Below are 15,616 nucleotides of genomic sequence, written 5' to 3'. Positions count from 1 at the left end.
CCAGACAGACGTCATGAGGAGAAATCAATATCCCTTATCCTCCACAATCTACTGAGAGACCAAATCTGCAGGAAATTATGCTAGGTGAAATAAGCCAACACAGAAGGGCAAATACTACAAGATACCACTTATATGATGAATCTGAAATAATCAAACTCATAGAAGCAGAGAGTAGACTGGTCATTGCCAGGGGCTGGGGGGAGAAGGAAATGAGGAGGCATTAAAAAAAAAAGCACAAGTGATAAAAGAAAAAATTAATAGAGTTCATCAAAATTTAAAACTTTTGTGCTTCAAAAGATACCAACCAAAAAATGAAAAGACACCCCAAAGAATAGGAGAAAACTTTGCAAATCATATATCTGATAAGCAACTTGAATCTAGAATACAGACATGAGTCTTATAAGCCATTAAGACAAATAACCTAATTTAAAAATGGGCAAAGGACTGTTGGTGGGAATGTAAATTGGTACAGCCACTATGGAGGGTCCTTAAAATAGATAGTTCTAGGGCTTCCCTGGTGGCGCAGTGGTTGAGAATCTGCCTGCCAATGCAGGGGACACGGGTTCGAGCCCTGGTCTGGGAAGATCCCACATGCCGCGGAGCGACTAGGCTCGTGAGCCACAATTGCTGAGCCTGCGCGTCTGGAGCCTGTGCTCCGCAACAAGAGAGGCCGTGATAGTGAGAGGCCCGCACACCGCGATGAAGAGTGGCCCCCACTTGCCGCAACTAGAGAAAGCACTCACACAGAAACGAAGACCCAACACAGCCATAAATAAATAAATAAATAAATACAATTTTAAAAAAAGATAGTTCTAAAAATAGAACTACCATATGACCCAGCAATCCCCCTACTGGGCATATACCCTGAGAAAACCATAATTCAAAAAGAGACATGCACCACAATGTTCATTGCAGCAGTATTTACAATAGCCAGGACATGGAGGCAACCTAAGTGTCCATCGACCGATGAATGGATAAAGAAGATGTGGCACATATGTACCATGGAATATTACTCAGCCATAAAAAGAAACGAAATTGAGTTATTTGTAGTGAGGTGGATGGAGTTAGAGTCTGTCATACAGAGTGAAGTAAGTCAGAAAGAGAAAAACAAATACCGTATGCTAACACATATATATGGAATCTAAAAAAAAAATGGTTCTGAAGAACCTAGGGGCAGGACAGGAATAAAGATGCAGACGTTGATTGACATGTATACACTGATGTGTATAAAATTGATGACTAATAACGACCTGCTGTATAAAAAAATAAATAAAATAAAATTTAAAAATTCAAAAAAAAGAAAAAAAGGACGCAGACGTAGAGAATGGACTTGAGGACACGGGGAGGGGGAAGGGTAGGCTGGGACGAAGTGAGAGAGTGGCATGGACATATATACACTACCAAATGTAAAATAGATAGCTAGTGGGAAGCAGCCACATAGCACAGGGAGATCAGCTCAGTGTTTTGTGACCACCTAGAGGGGTGGGATAGGGAGGGTGGGAGGGAGACGCAAGAGGGAGGAGATATGGGGATGTATGTATGTGTATAGCTGATTCACTTTGTTATACAGCAGAAACTAACACACCATTGTATAGCAGTTATACTCCAATAAACATGTTAAAAAAAAAAAAAAAGCAGATCCTGGATATCATCCCAGTTAGTAAATCAAAATGTCAGGGTGGAAGCAATCAAGGATGTATACTTTGGAAAAGCAGCCCGGGTACTTATGCTGCTGAGTCAGGGTAGAATCCCTGCTCAAGCCCTATAATTCTGCTTAAATTCCTCAAACATAGCATGCTCTAACATAGGGGTCCACAAACCACATCCAGTCCAATGCCTGTTTTTGTAAATAAACTGTTTATGCCCATTTGTTTACTCATTGTCTATAGCCACTTTCACGCTACAACAGCAAGGTTGAGTAATCTTGACAGAGACCATGTGGCCTGCAAAGCCTGAAATATTTACAGTCTGGCCCTCCACAGAAAAAGTTTGCTGTCCCCTGTTCTAGCTTTGCACTTTTCCTCAAATACTGCTCCTGTCTTGACAAGCTCATACTCATCCTTCAAAACTCCAATTAGCATCACTTCTGTAAAGCCTGAAGTGGCTTTACAGAAGCCCCCCTGTATATTTTTTCATCATTCTCTGTACTTTCCCTATATTATTCATTATTCGTTATTGTAAGATGTCTGTTTAATGACTGCCTCCCTGACTAGATTCCAAGCTCTATGAGGGCAGTACTCAGATGCGTCTTGTTCACTACAGTGCCTGGTTCTTACATGAATATATTAAACATTTACTCAATGAATATCTCCCCCGTTCTATACACTTTTTTCATTTTGTTAGATTTCTCAATGTTCCAGTCTGTTCAGGGAATTCTGAATCCAGATTCTATCAGTGTATTTGTAATCCCATCCTGTTGTGTCATCCACACATATGACATGCACACCATTTGAGTTCTCTGAGTCACTGATAATGTTGAAAATGACAGGGCTGGTGTAAAGTCCTGAGAAGACCCCCTTGCTTACATACTGATATCAACCCATTAAATCAGCAGTCTTTGGCTAAGACTCCAACTCTAATTATAACATCATCTAGCCTACATTTTCCATCTTGCCTAGAAGGATTTTACTAAAGCTTCAACTTCGCTGTACCCTTTTCTTACCTGGCACCACCTCTACCCAGGTAGAACTGAACTAATATTCACTCTCCCATCTTTCTCACAATTGTATCTCTTCTCACTTCACCTAACTGTATTGCAGTAATGTTCACAAATTTGTCTCTGCCACAAGCCCAAGCTCTTTGTAGGTAGAAACTAATTACTTAAGTTAACTTTGAATCCCCAGAGCCTAGCACAATGCCCAAAAGTTAGCTGATACTCAAAAAGTATGACTGAACACATGTCTTGCAATTCAGACACGCTAAATTTATGGCATTTCCTATTTCTGCCATCATAGTATTCCTATAGAAAATCTAAAGATCATTTAAATACTCTTACCTGTAGCAGAAAGAAAACAGCATAACTCAAAAGAGCAGGATGATGGACTAAATTTAAACTGTTTTTGTACTCTGCTACTGAAGCTTTTTCTAAGACTTCGGGGTCAATATATAATCCTTTCTGGAAGGGTTTGGATGTCCACAGGCAACCAACCATGGCTGTCAAATAGTGATTAAATTCTTGATAGGTCTTGCTGCTGAAGCTGAACTCTGATTTTGTCTATTGGGAAAGAAAAAAAATTGTCATTATCACCTATTCTCCCTTTCCTTCTTATTCCCAACAGATCATATATCTCTACACTCAATTTTTAAACAATGGTGATTTAAAACAGAGATTCATCATCCATACCTTTTGTACCAACTCATTTTTCTTTGCAGCAGTCAAATTTTTACGATACCTAAAGACAGAACGAAGAGAACTTTTACCATTAAATGCCTTTGATATGTAAACATAAACAAAAGTTTACATTTTAAATGTAAATATATGCACATACACAAATATCCAGCTGTCTATTTAAGTTTTTTTTTCCTTTTGTGGTACATTTTCCTCAAAGAATAAAAATTAATAGAGGCTCAAATATTGAGTTATACATTTAGGATAAGTACTTATAAATTTAAGATATGCATTTAAGATATGACTCTGTAAATTATACTTCAATAAAAAAGAAAGGAAATGCTTTTAATGTTTCACTGTTAAAAATTAATAGAGGCTCAAAAGCAGTCACTGATACAAAACATATTACAAAACATATTTTCCTAATGTGGAAAAAAAAGGTACAGTAGAAAGGATAAAGGGAAAACTGAGAGATGTAATCTTTTCTTGCCTGAGAACTAGTCTAAGTAGCTTTTCAACATTTTAACCTTGGCATAGTCTCATAAGTTACGCCAAAAGGGTCTACACTTATGGGCTAAAAAGAGCAATTTCAGTCCATAAGTGAAAAAATTAGAAAAGATCAGAAATAATACTTACAGTTTCATATAATTGGTAATAGCTCCCCTTATCTCTCAGAAAATGTTCTTTTTACCAGAGAAGCTATGTAGACTTAAACCAGTTGTCAGTAAATGACTAATTATTCTTTGAGACACAGCAATGAGAATTAACAATGCTGAGTGCAGCGGTACCACTGCACAAAAGATCCTTAACTGTGAATTCTTTTAATCCATATCCCCCACAGTGACATTTTAAAAACACAGTTAAAATAGTCCCATGTTGGAAGGTCATTCCCGAAAGAAAGCCATGTTTCCTATTTCCAAAGGTCCTGGCAGAAAATGGATAACAATTTTATTGTATTTAATATTTCACTGTATTATATACAATAAACTTATTGTAGTATATTTATAAATTATTGTATAGCTGGAAAATGAAGATGGAATTATGATGTATTAACTCATAAAATGGTAAAAAGGCTGTGTACCTGTCCATAATGTAACAGAGCTGGTTCAGGATACTGGAATCCAGGCTGAGGAGTGCGGGATAGAAGACCCCAGGAGGAAACAACACCACCAATGGAAGGTTATAATTTATATATATGTCACACACCTTTTGGGAAGAATGACAAGACCAGTATATAAATTATTCCTCAGAACTTCTCAACCAACTTCACCCAAAGAATCACCACTAGAGAATAAGCAATAATATAACATCAGGTTTGGGCCTGCCTGATTCATAAATAGAATACGTAGCCACAACCTGCTTAAAAATGTACCTCACCAAACAGCAACCTTACAATAGAGGATTATTTCTGCAAGGTAGTTATTAAAATCTTTTATTTTTTTCTGGGGAGAGATCTTAGAGTTAGGGAGAAAGGGGAAGGGAGCATTTCTTTCTTCTTAAGTCCTATAAATACTGAATTATCATATTAGTTAGCTGTCAACCTGGAAAACAAAGGAGCATGCTTCCAAGCAAATATAACACAAGACAACTAGGTATCAATGAAGGGAAGAAGCCAGGAAAAATGAGATTAGTGGGTACTTCCTAGATAATAGTTCTGTCTAGGTTGAATACTATAAAACAATAGAAGAGGACCAGAATCATAGGTACTGGGAGATAAGGCAGTTGAAAGGTGGGGGTGGAGAGCTAAAGAAATAAAAGGTATTTTTGTTTTTTTACCAGGGGTTGGAAATGTACAATGGATGAGCAAAAAGTGATACTAAAGACAGACTTCTGTCTAGGGCCAGCATTATTCAGGGGAACATCTATTAAAGTGGTACCTGGACTTCAAAAAAAGCATTTGCTTTTTCCACTTTGTTTTATGAATGTCAATTATTCAGGCCAGAATACAATCATTAACTTCAAAATACATAGCTTATCTCAAGTATGCTAATAAGGTCATAGCCGAAATTAATAGTTGTGCATAAAATTTAAACAATAGACTAGTAAAGCAGACAGCCATCACAAAAATCTAAGTAGGGAAAATGGGATGTATACTACCTTCTCATAGAAATCCAAAATAAAGTGCAGCAAGAAAGTACTGTTGTTTTCCAAGCGCATTGCAGTAGTGGACAGCCACCCTACATAGTGAATCAGTTTAGACACAGAGTTCATGGATCCACCTAAAGTTGTCTCTCTGCAATAAGAAACCAAGATCCATATTAGCAAAAGTCCTCACATTTTCCAAGCTAAAGCTGGATTAAATATACAGCAGAAAGTCGGTGGGAATTTCAGAAAACGATCAGTGCTCCAATGTATAATTCACATTTTTTTAAACCAGTGATTAATCATAAAACTATACAGCCCTCTAGGGAACCATTAAGATCAATTCATAGAACATCCCTGAGCAACCATTCTACTAGTAAATACCAGAGAACGAAAGGATTAAGCTCCAGACTTTAGATAATATCACCTATGTCCAGGGACCATAGCAGCCAGCAAATTAGTTTCTAAGTACACAAATCCAAACCCAGTTTTGCCTGAATTCCTGAACTAAAATGCTGTTAAAAATATTTTCACTTATTTAACTGGAATTCAATTCTAAAACCGAATGAGTAAAATCTTTGGCATCTTTCATTCTTCTAGTAAAAACCAGACCTACATATTTTATATTCTTCCTAAATCAATGAACCATGTGTCTTTAAATTACACATGGGTATAATTAGTTCAATCCATCCATCTCCCCACCCCTCTCCTTCAATCCACTGTTGAGTGGATTAGGAAAAGACTGGGAAATGTGATTTCATAGCTTTACCCTCAGATCTAGGTAGCCAACAATGGTTATGCACAAGGAAAAAGGAATAGCATATAGTCTTAGAGTCTGAGATGATGATAACTCTACCATTACCCACCACCATGATGATTCAGTGCCAGAGCAAGCAGGGAAAGATTAAGAGACCATTCAAATAGGTGGGCATACATACAGTCAGCCCATCACTTGCAAAACTGTACTTTATGATTTCTGGCAGCACCTGACAAAATGTGTCTGAAATAATTTGTACAATGATGATTGCTCAGGTAGCATCTTTGAAAGTGTTTCTCCACAGGACACTACTGGCATTTTGGATGACACAATTCGCCATTCAGGACTGCCTCCTACTCCCCACCCACTACAGAACGTTTAGCACCTCTGGCTCCTACCTACTAAAAGATGTTAGCACCCTCTTCCCAGTCACTGTGCCAACCAAAAATGCCCCCTGGAGAGCCACTGCTGAGAATGGTTTCCCACCCTTCTCTCCTTGTGATCTACAACTACAATTTACTCCCTCTTTGACAGTCATATGGCATATGGTCATATGATGGAGACATAGCATTACACTCATATCTCCAAGATAGAAAAATTATTGAGAACTTAAGAGCTATATTATATAATGCCAAGTAGTATTATGACAAGCAAAGTTACCTACAATTACCTACAATTATTTATTTGTTTTAAGAATTTTAGAAAGCAGAGCCCCTTTGTAAATGCCCTCTCAAAGTTTATGACACTAATTAAAAAGGATCCTAGGATTTTTTAGAAAGAAAATATAGAAATTATAAAGCACTTGTATTAGGGTGCCTAAGACTTACACTGCAAATTGGCCAAAGATTATAAATGCAAACATACTATTCTTAATAGAATTGAGGTGTTTGAAGAGGTTAACTATTCAAATGGAATTTCTTTATGATAGTGGTTCTCAAACTTTAGCTTGCACCAAAATTATGGAAGCATTTGTTAAAACACAGATTTCTGGGCTCTACCTCCAGAGTTTACTTCAGTAGGTCTAGGGCAGTACCTGAGAATTTGTATCTCTACAAGACCCCCGGTGATGCTGATGCTGCTGGTCCAGGGACCACACTTTGAGAAGCACGGCTTTACAAGATACTTTCACTACTCACTAATGCTCCATTTCCTTCTAAAAGTGATCAGACATACACGATATATGGTAGTACTGCAATAATGAATACGAAGAATTAAAAAGTTTCCAGGCAACTCCCAAGAAGCTTCTATTCTCCTAACAAAGTAGGAGACAACTATAGGGAAAAGAACATATAGAAAAATAGATCTGGGCTAATCTAACTAAGCCAACCACCAGCTACTTGCAGTTGGAGCTAAGGGATCCTTATCTTATAAAGTAAGAATGTGACTGATAATACAGGGAATTTGAACATCCATTAGATATTTGAACATATTAAGAACTATTAATTTTTTAGGTGTTATACTGGTATCATTTTTCAACAGCTGAAATGATGTCTGGGTTTTGCTTAAAAAATATCTAGTACAAAGGAGGAGGAAAGTGAGGGGTGTTATAGATGAAAAAAAGTTAACCATGAGTTGATAACTGTTGAAGCCAGGTGATGCGTACATAAGGGTAACAATTGTACTATTTTCTCTACTTTTGAGTATGTTTGTAATTTTCTATAATATAAAAAACATTAATGTTAAAAAAGAATACAGGAGAAGCAAAAGACTCTAGGTAGAAAGAGTGAAAAAAACCTGATCAGGCAGTTCCTTGAAATTCAGTCAGGCTTTTACTTTCACTTTGAGGTTTCACATTTAACAGTAATGAACATAATGGAAATTCAGGGCTCTTTTTTAATTACAAAGTGAAAATAAATTAACATATATAAGCAAAATACATCAGAGAAACATAAAAAAAATCTGTACAGCAAAATTACAGATCCTCCTAGCCATCATCAAAATTGACTTCACATATAAGCAAGAATACATTTTATAAAATGAGCTAAACTGAATGGAAGTCAAAGTTGCAAGTTCTAACGTCAGCTGGCCAATGTTTTGCTATATTAACTCTTGCAAGTGACTCAGAGGCTTGGGGGTTGCTTTCTGACTTATAGAATAAAACTTGAAGAATTAACCTTCCTCACAGGATTGTGGGGAAGAGTGAAAAGTAACAAAAAACATTTTTTTTAGAAAAGTACAATTAAGCATTTGCATGAAGCAATTAGGTTTTATGCCACACTATTAATCCATATGCAAACAGTTTTGTAGAGATCAACTCTTATGGAGGGTTACAAGATAACTCACAGAGGACTGTTCATCACAGATTTCATGTGGATGTCCATAGAAAGCCACAACAGCCAATTCTGCAGTAGCTCTTTCAGACACTGAAGAACACTACACTGTGGACACAAAACAAAAAAATCATCAGACATACCATAGTGCTGAGAACTAACAGACTAAACCAGAGGCTTAGAGGTGGAAGGGACTGTGGAGATAACCACATCCAATTCAGAACCCAATAGCTGCTGCTCCAACCTAATTGGTCGCCAAGAGACAGATTAATGCAAGTACAAGTTTATTTTACCATTTTCTCTACAAGCCTGCCCCCAGCTTATCAGTGAGGAACAGACTCTTGTTTCTCTAAATTACATTCATTCATAACATATATTACATCACCCACCCCTTATTAGCTCCCCTCAGAGATCCTTTGAAGTTGCTACAGATAGGAGTTTGCCACCCTTTTCGCCTTGTGTCTACAACTGCAATTTACTCTTTTTGTTGGTCATAAAATTTATCTTCTGTGATTGTGGAAAACAAACAATCCTATAGTTTTTCCTTTGTCAGGCCTTGCCTTGATTTCCCAGGGACTCATTCATATACAAAAAATATTGTCTTGAAATAAGTGTGCCTGGAACACTTATAAGGATAAATCATAATATCTATAAATTTGAAAGCAATCCATACCATCCTAAAACCTAACACAGGAAACCTTTCTTTTTTTTTTTTAACATCTTTATTGGAGTATAATTGCTTTACAATGGTGTGTTAGTTTCTGCTTTATAACAAAGTGAATCAGCTATACATACACATATATCCCCATATCTCCTCCCTCTTGCATCTCCCTCCCTCCCACCCTCCCTATCCCACCCCTCTAGGTGGCCACAAAGCACCGAGCTGATCTCCCTGTGCTATGCGGCTGCTTCCCACTAGCTATCTATTTTACATTTGGTAGTGTATATATGTCTATGCCACTCTGTCACCCTGTCACATCTTACCCCTCCCCCTCCCCATATCCTCAAGTCCATTCTCTAGTAGGTCTGTGTCTTTATTCCCATCTCGCCACTAGGTTCTTCATGACCTTTATTTTCCCTTAGATTCCATATATATGCATTAGCATACTGTATTTGTTTTTCTCTTTCTGACTTACTTCACTCTGTATGACAGACTCTAACTCCATCCACCTCACTACAAATACCTCCATTTCATTTCTTTTTACGGCTGAGTAAAACCTTTCTTAAATATCCTTAATAAATGATGGTCTAGATACTATTTATATTTGAGTATCTCCAGTGATAGAATGCTTACTGCTACTTCATAGCACAGTTCAATTAATATTTTTTTAGGGACTTCCCTGGTGGCGCAGTGGTTAAGAATCCACCTGCCAATGCAGGGGACACGGGTTCAATCCCTGGTCCAGGAAGATCCCACATGCCGCAGGGCAGCTAAGCCCGTGTGCCACAACTACGGAGCCTGCGCTCTAGAGCCCGCAAACCACAACTACTGAGCCCACATGCTGCAACTACTGAATGAAGCCCGCACGCCTAGAGCCCGTGCTCCTCAACAAAAGAAGCCACCACAATGAGAAGCCCGCGCACCGCGATGAAGAGTAGCCCCAGCTCGCCGCAACTAGAGAAAGCCCATGTGCAGCAACGAACACCCAACACAGCCAAAAATAGATAAATAAATTAATTAATTTAAAAAATATCTCTTTTTTTTTAGAAATTGACACCTCACATTCAGGTTATAAATATGTTCAAGTTGAAAGCAACCTTAGAATCACCTAAAACAATCTTCTATTTTGGTGTCAATTTAACACTTGAAAAGATATTCGATATTACTATGACATATTCAGAAAATCTCCACTCACCTACTCTACCCCATCCAGCCTCCACATTAAAGGAAGGCATGAGATTCTTAGGTTTATGAAAAGGGGGCATGGGCTTAAAAAAAATGGTTGAGAAGCACAGCTCTGCACTCCTAAGTTATGGTCCCCAACTTCATCTGGGCCCTTAATGAAGCTCAATAATCCTTTTACTATATTTCTCTTCAATTAGCTGTCTCTCTCTCCCATTCTTTTTAATGGCGAAGCACATAACACCGTCTTGAAGTCCCCTACTCAATTCTGTCCTCTACAATGCACTTCCTATTTTGAGAAATTTAACATTTTTAGGCACAAGTATTTCAATTTCTTGCTCTTTCTTCAAACTGTACAAATATATCTACATGTCCACCTATCTCTACGTCCTCGTCCCCAATCTTAGAGAATAAGTAGTACCTCCCAACCTCTTACCACCCATTCAAGCAAATCCCTCTACCTAGTCTTAAACCAATACCTTCATGCTTTTTCTGAAACCCTGCACTGTCAATTATCCCTCATCTTTCCCCCATTTTCAACCTCTCCCTCTTGTCATCTGGCTCCTTGCATCCTATCTATAAACATGTGCAGGTTTTTCTCACTCTGGGGACAAAGAAGATTACAACCTTCCCTTGATTCAAAGTCCCACTACAGCTATCTCTCTCTCTCTCTCTCTACCTCTTCTTTTTAGCCAAACTTTTGGAAACACAGTCAATACTCATTGTCTTGTCTTCATTTCTCATCAACTCCTCAACCTCCACAATTTGGTTTTTACCCCTACACTCCACTGAACCTGCTCACAAAGGTAGCCAAGACCTCTGTATTATCAATTCCAAAAGAAACTTTTTTTTGCTCCATATCTTTCTGGACCCTCTTGGGATATGTAGCAACATTATCCCTTCACTCCTTCTTGATAGCCTGTATTCTCTGTTTCTTTGGCACTACTGTTCTCCTGGTTCTTTTCATACCTCTTGAAAAGGTTCCTTCATAGACACCTCCTTTTCAGTGAGAATTAAACAGTGAGCATTCCCTTGATTTCTGTCTTTGGCCTACTGTCTGTTTCCCTTCCTCTCCCCACCCCCCACTCTCAAATATAAATATATGCATGTGTGTATAAACGTATATATACTTATTAGGCTGGAACATATGAAACTGCCAATTGTCAAACATCTTTGACCTATTAGGTTAAACCTATTCATATGGTTTAACCTAATATTTACAGATAAATAGCGCTCTAGATTGGTGGAATAAGAGAAGAAATAAAGAATAACTGAATTAGAAGATCGGAAGAGAATCACAGAAAGTTGCAAAATGAAGTCTCTGAAAATGTGTTATCTGGGAGAAGCAGTGTGTATTGTCACGTGAATGACATGACATGGTAAGGTAGAAAGTTACAAATAATATAAATAAACCTTGAATCGCAGTTAATGTGACAGGTAATTATAAAGTACCACTTGATTATGACAAACACTAACCAGGACAATATATTTCTCCTGTAAATGTGGCGAACAGTAAGTGATTTAAGGTGAAAAAAAGTTATAAAAGAAACATTACTTATATTGTCACTCTTTTCGAATAGGAATAACCATTCTATAAGAAAGTGGCTCTCAAACTTAGTCTGGAAGCCACAGTGGTCTTTTTTTGGAGCACACCGCAAAATAGTAACAACTTTTAATTTTATTATATAAGGTTGGAACAATTTTATTAGCAGAAAATGACTATATTATAACACATAGTGGGTGCTCAATATACATTTGAGAAATGAATAAGTGTATCTACAAAATTATCAACCACAACAATCAAACTAAGTATGCTTAAGTTATTTCCCAGTTTGTTTTTATTAATACTCATTTGCCACCTGTTCATTCACTTTGTCATCTGTTACAGTTCAGGAAAATTACATGTAACAAAACCTTAAAAACAGAAGATTCTACACATTAACTGTGATTTGAATGATGCAGCACCTCAAGTCCAGGTCCAAGCAACTCCTGTTACAAAACACTGCTATAGTGTGGGTTTGAAACTGTGTACCACCAGCCACAGACTAATATTTCCTATTGAATCTAAGCAAGACAATTTTTTTTACCTTGAAATAAATAGTTGATGTAAAGAAGAGCCGTGATAGATGGTCAAAAAGAAGTGGTTTCACCTCTAAAAATAATAAAAAAAGTTATTCAATCCTTTTAATTAATATTACATTGAATTAAACGACTCCAAATTTTCATGATACATACCAGAGAAGCTACTAAAAGGAATCCAGCTCACAAGTTGAAGGAACTGTGATCGACAACAGAAGCCATCCCAGAGAGGAAGGCTCTTATATAGGAATGCTTCACAGGAATAAAACCCCTCCTGTAACACAAGTTGATAGTAAAACCTTGCATGGAACTCTTCAGCCGTAATTACTCTTGAAACAACCAGTTTACTTTGTGCTATAGTTGTTTTACCCTTAGGCTAATTTTTTTGTCATAAATATAATTAAAAGCCTTGGATTAGGTGCCAGACTTTCTCATAAAAAGGATCAGATGATTAATATTTGGATACATTACCATCTTTATCAACATAGTTTTCAAACACCATAAAACTTTACCAATTGGAAAGAAGGTAAGAAGTCAAGTTATGGAATATTTTTAAAGATAAATGACACTGTATTATTTTGGAGTACATGATAGTCAATAGAGTGCATACAATGTTGTATAATAAGGCTGGAATTTCATTAGGGGCCATAGACCAAACCCAAACTCTGGGCAGCCCCATCTGGAGAGGCCTGAATGTCTAGGCTGCCTCTGTTTTTACCAGAGTGAAGATCCAGGGTTTTCCCTTTTAACTTTGTCGTCCTGAGCCTTAAATAGTGGCGTGCACCAAGACTCTATTCTGGACCTTCTTTTCATGACATGAATTCTCTGGACAATCGCATCTATAACATAGCTAAAACCACCACCTATATCATGAGGAGTCCTAAATTTCTGCATCTCTAGCCCAAATCTCATTCCTGAGCTCTAGACTCATTATCTAACTGCCTACTGGACCTCTTAGATATCCCACAGGCATCCTTCAAATCAAATATATCTTTCCTTCCTAGCCTGCTTTTCTTATATTCCCATCATCATCCTCCCAAGCAGGAAATCTAAAATATCAACCTAAATTCATCCCTTTATCCTCACCACCGTTATCCACACCCAACTTCTAATTCAATGGTTTCACACCAAATCCTTAAGATTTATTCAACAAACATTTATTGAGAATCTCTTTTGTATCAGGTACCAAGTTGAACACCCATACATGAAGAAAAGTTAGACATGGTTCCCACCTGTCCAGAGCTCATGTGTGGAAAAACAGATGCTGAAAGTACCACGATACAGGCAAACACAGAGAGCTAAGGAAGCACGTAGAACAAACATCTAACCCAGACTGAGTAAAGGCTTCTTGATGGTGCTGATACCTGAGTGGCAGCTTAAAAGTACAACTCAGGGTTACCCAGGCCAAATAATTAATTGGCTGGAATATATTCGACAATCAAAAAAATGTTTGTTGATTATAAGGACACAAGTAGTAACCCTATGAGATTTATCTTACTGGCTAATTCAATTAATTTAATGTATTCAATTACATCTTCAGTTTGTTCTCTTAAATTATAGACCTTTCTCTCTTTTTGGGGGGGGGGTGGGGGGCTCACGGGATTTTAGTTCCCCGACCAGGGATTGAACCCAGGCCCTCGGCAGTGAGAGCGCTGGAGTCCTAACCACTGGACAGCTAGGGAATTCCCTAGACCTTTCTCTCTTATTTGCATAATTTAACAAATTCTTTCTTCAAATCCAACAGTACAAAGATAAACGACAGTGCAACTTGGCTCTATTTATAATGAATTTTGAATTGAATAGATATTGTTTACAAAAGATGTCAAGCGCTAAAGAAAAGGTTTTTAATGGATATCTAAATAAATTAAGAAGTGGTGGGACTTCCCTGGTAGTCCAGTGGCTAAGACTCCACGCTCCCAATGCAGGGGGCCTGGGTTCGATCCCTGGTCAGGGAACTAGATCCTACATGCCTCAACTAAGAGTTTGCATGCCACAACTAAAGATCCTGCATGCCACAACTAAGACCCAGCACAGCCCAATAAATAAATTAATTAATTAATAAAAATTTTTTTTAAAGTGGTGAAGTGTGTAGGAAACAAGCAGAATCTTACTTGTAAGAAGCATTCTGCCTTGAGGATAGTGTCCAGGAAGTTGGTAAATTCTTTTCCATGTTCATAATTATTCACCTTGTACCAAATACATTCTAGAACAAAAATATTAAACATAAGACTCCGGTTGCACAACAGTAAAAACTACACAAAACATAACCACCACAACTCTAAAGTGACAAATAAATGACAAATATAAACAAGCTATCTGTCTCATACATCCTAGCCAACTCACACTGGAGACTATAATATATATGTGGAAGTGATAGTGATGTTTCTCAAGAACTTGGTAATAGAGGGGGAAAGCTTACAGTGAAAAAATAAACTAGTAAATGTCACATATAATGAATGTGATTAGCTTTATGCCACACAGTAATCCAAAAGACTGTAAGTGTATGAATTAAAAGTTTGAGAATGCCTAAACTTCAATTAGGGTGAGCTGGGGGTAATCTAAGGGTGGCAGAACTTTAGTTAGTGGAAATCTAACAAACTGTATCATATCCTATGTAAAGAAAGACTGAGTAGGAAAAGGAGAGTTATCCTGGAACCGACTAAAACTGACCTTAAACACTTGAAGAGTCGGGATTTACTTATCCAGGAAAGAAATAATCTGGTGAACTCAATACTATGTTTAGAGAAATCGACCTCCTTGGAGGAATGAAATGATCAGGCTTTACTATGGCCTGGATGAAAAACTCCCTCATTGCCTTTTCCTTCAGTTCTATAATTAAGAAACTTTCTGATGACTAATGTGGTCCCCATATATATTGATAGCAGAGAGGAGCTATTCTAGTCGGCAAACATGAACATTTTGGTCACCAGAAAGAATTACTTCTATTATGAAATAAAAAGTTGACGTTCTGGCTTACACAACAGTCTCTGAGTTTGGTTAGCATTAATCTGATGGTTCTGGGGGCTTAACAGCAAGTTTCTGAACATACAAAGACGAAGAGGCCTTGGACTGTGACAGTCATCAAAGTGGAGCCACCCAGTGAGTTTTGGTGGCCATCCAGCAGTGTTTCCTTAACAATACACCTCCTTTCTTACTACCCCTTAAAATTACAGCAACAGCAGCATTCAGGCTCTGAATACATGATTACCGGAAAAATAATTACAGCATATGAAGGCTCCTCCTGTCTAGAAGTTGGC

General features: G+C 37.6%; 1 protein-coding gene across 2 annotated transcripts in view; it reads right to left on the bottom strand.

The window, feature by feature from the left end:
- CENPI (centromere protein I) overlaps window positions 1–15,616 on the bottom strand; it is a 49,216-nt gene that overhangs the window by 10,000 nt on the left and 23,600 nt on the right. For both annotated transcript variants that reach the window (XM_036839124.1, XM_036839123.1), the window contains exons 12-19: window positions 14,471–14,562; window positions 12,516–12,633; window positions 12,368–12,432; window positions 8,451–8,545; window positions 5,426–5,561; window positions 4,410–4,534; window positions 3,344–3,392; window positions 2,996–3,214 (exon numbers count right to left, since the gene is read on the bottom strand). In XM_036839124.1, the coding sequence (XP_036695019.1) occupies window positions 2,996–3,214; window positions 3,344–3,392; window positions 4,410–4,534; window positions 5,426–5,561; window positions 8,451–8,545; window positions 12,368–12,432; window positions 12,516–12,633; window positions 14,471–14,562 (899 nt within the window). The remainder of the gene's footprint in view (window positions 1–2,995; window positions 3,215–3,343; window positions 3,393–4,409; window positions 4,535–5,425; window positions 5,562–8,450; window positions 8,546–12,367; window positions 12,433–12,515; window positions 12,634–14,470; window positions 14,563–15,616) is intronic.

The sequence above is a fragment of the Balaenoptera musculus genome, chromosome X, assembly GCF_009873245.2.
Source record: "Balaenoptera musculus isolate JJ_BM4_2016_0621 chromosome X, mBalMus1.pri.v3, whole genome shotgun sequence".
Classification (NCBI taxonomy): Eukaryota; Metazoa; Chordata; class Mammalia; order Artiodactyla; family Balaenopteridae; genus Balaenoptera; species Balaenoptera musculus.
This window is presented reverse-complemented; position numbering and strand designations above follow the sequence as displayed.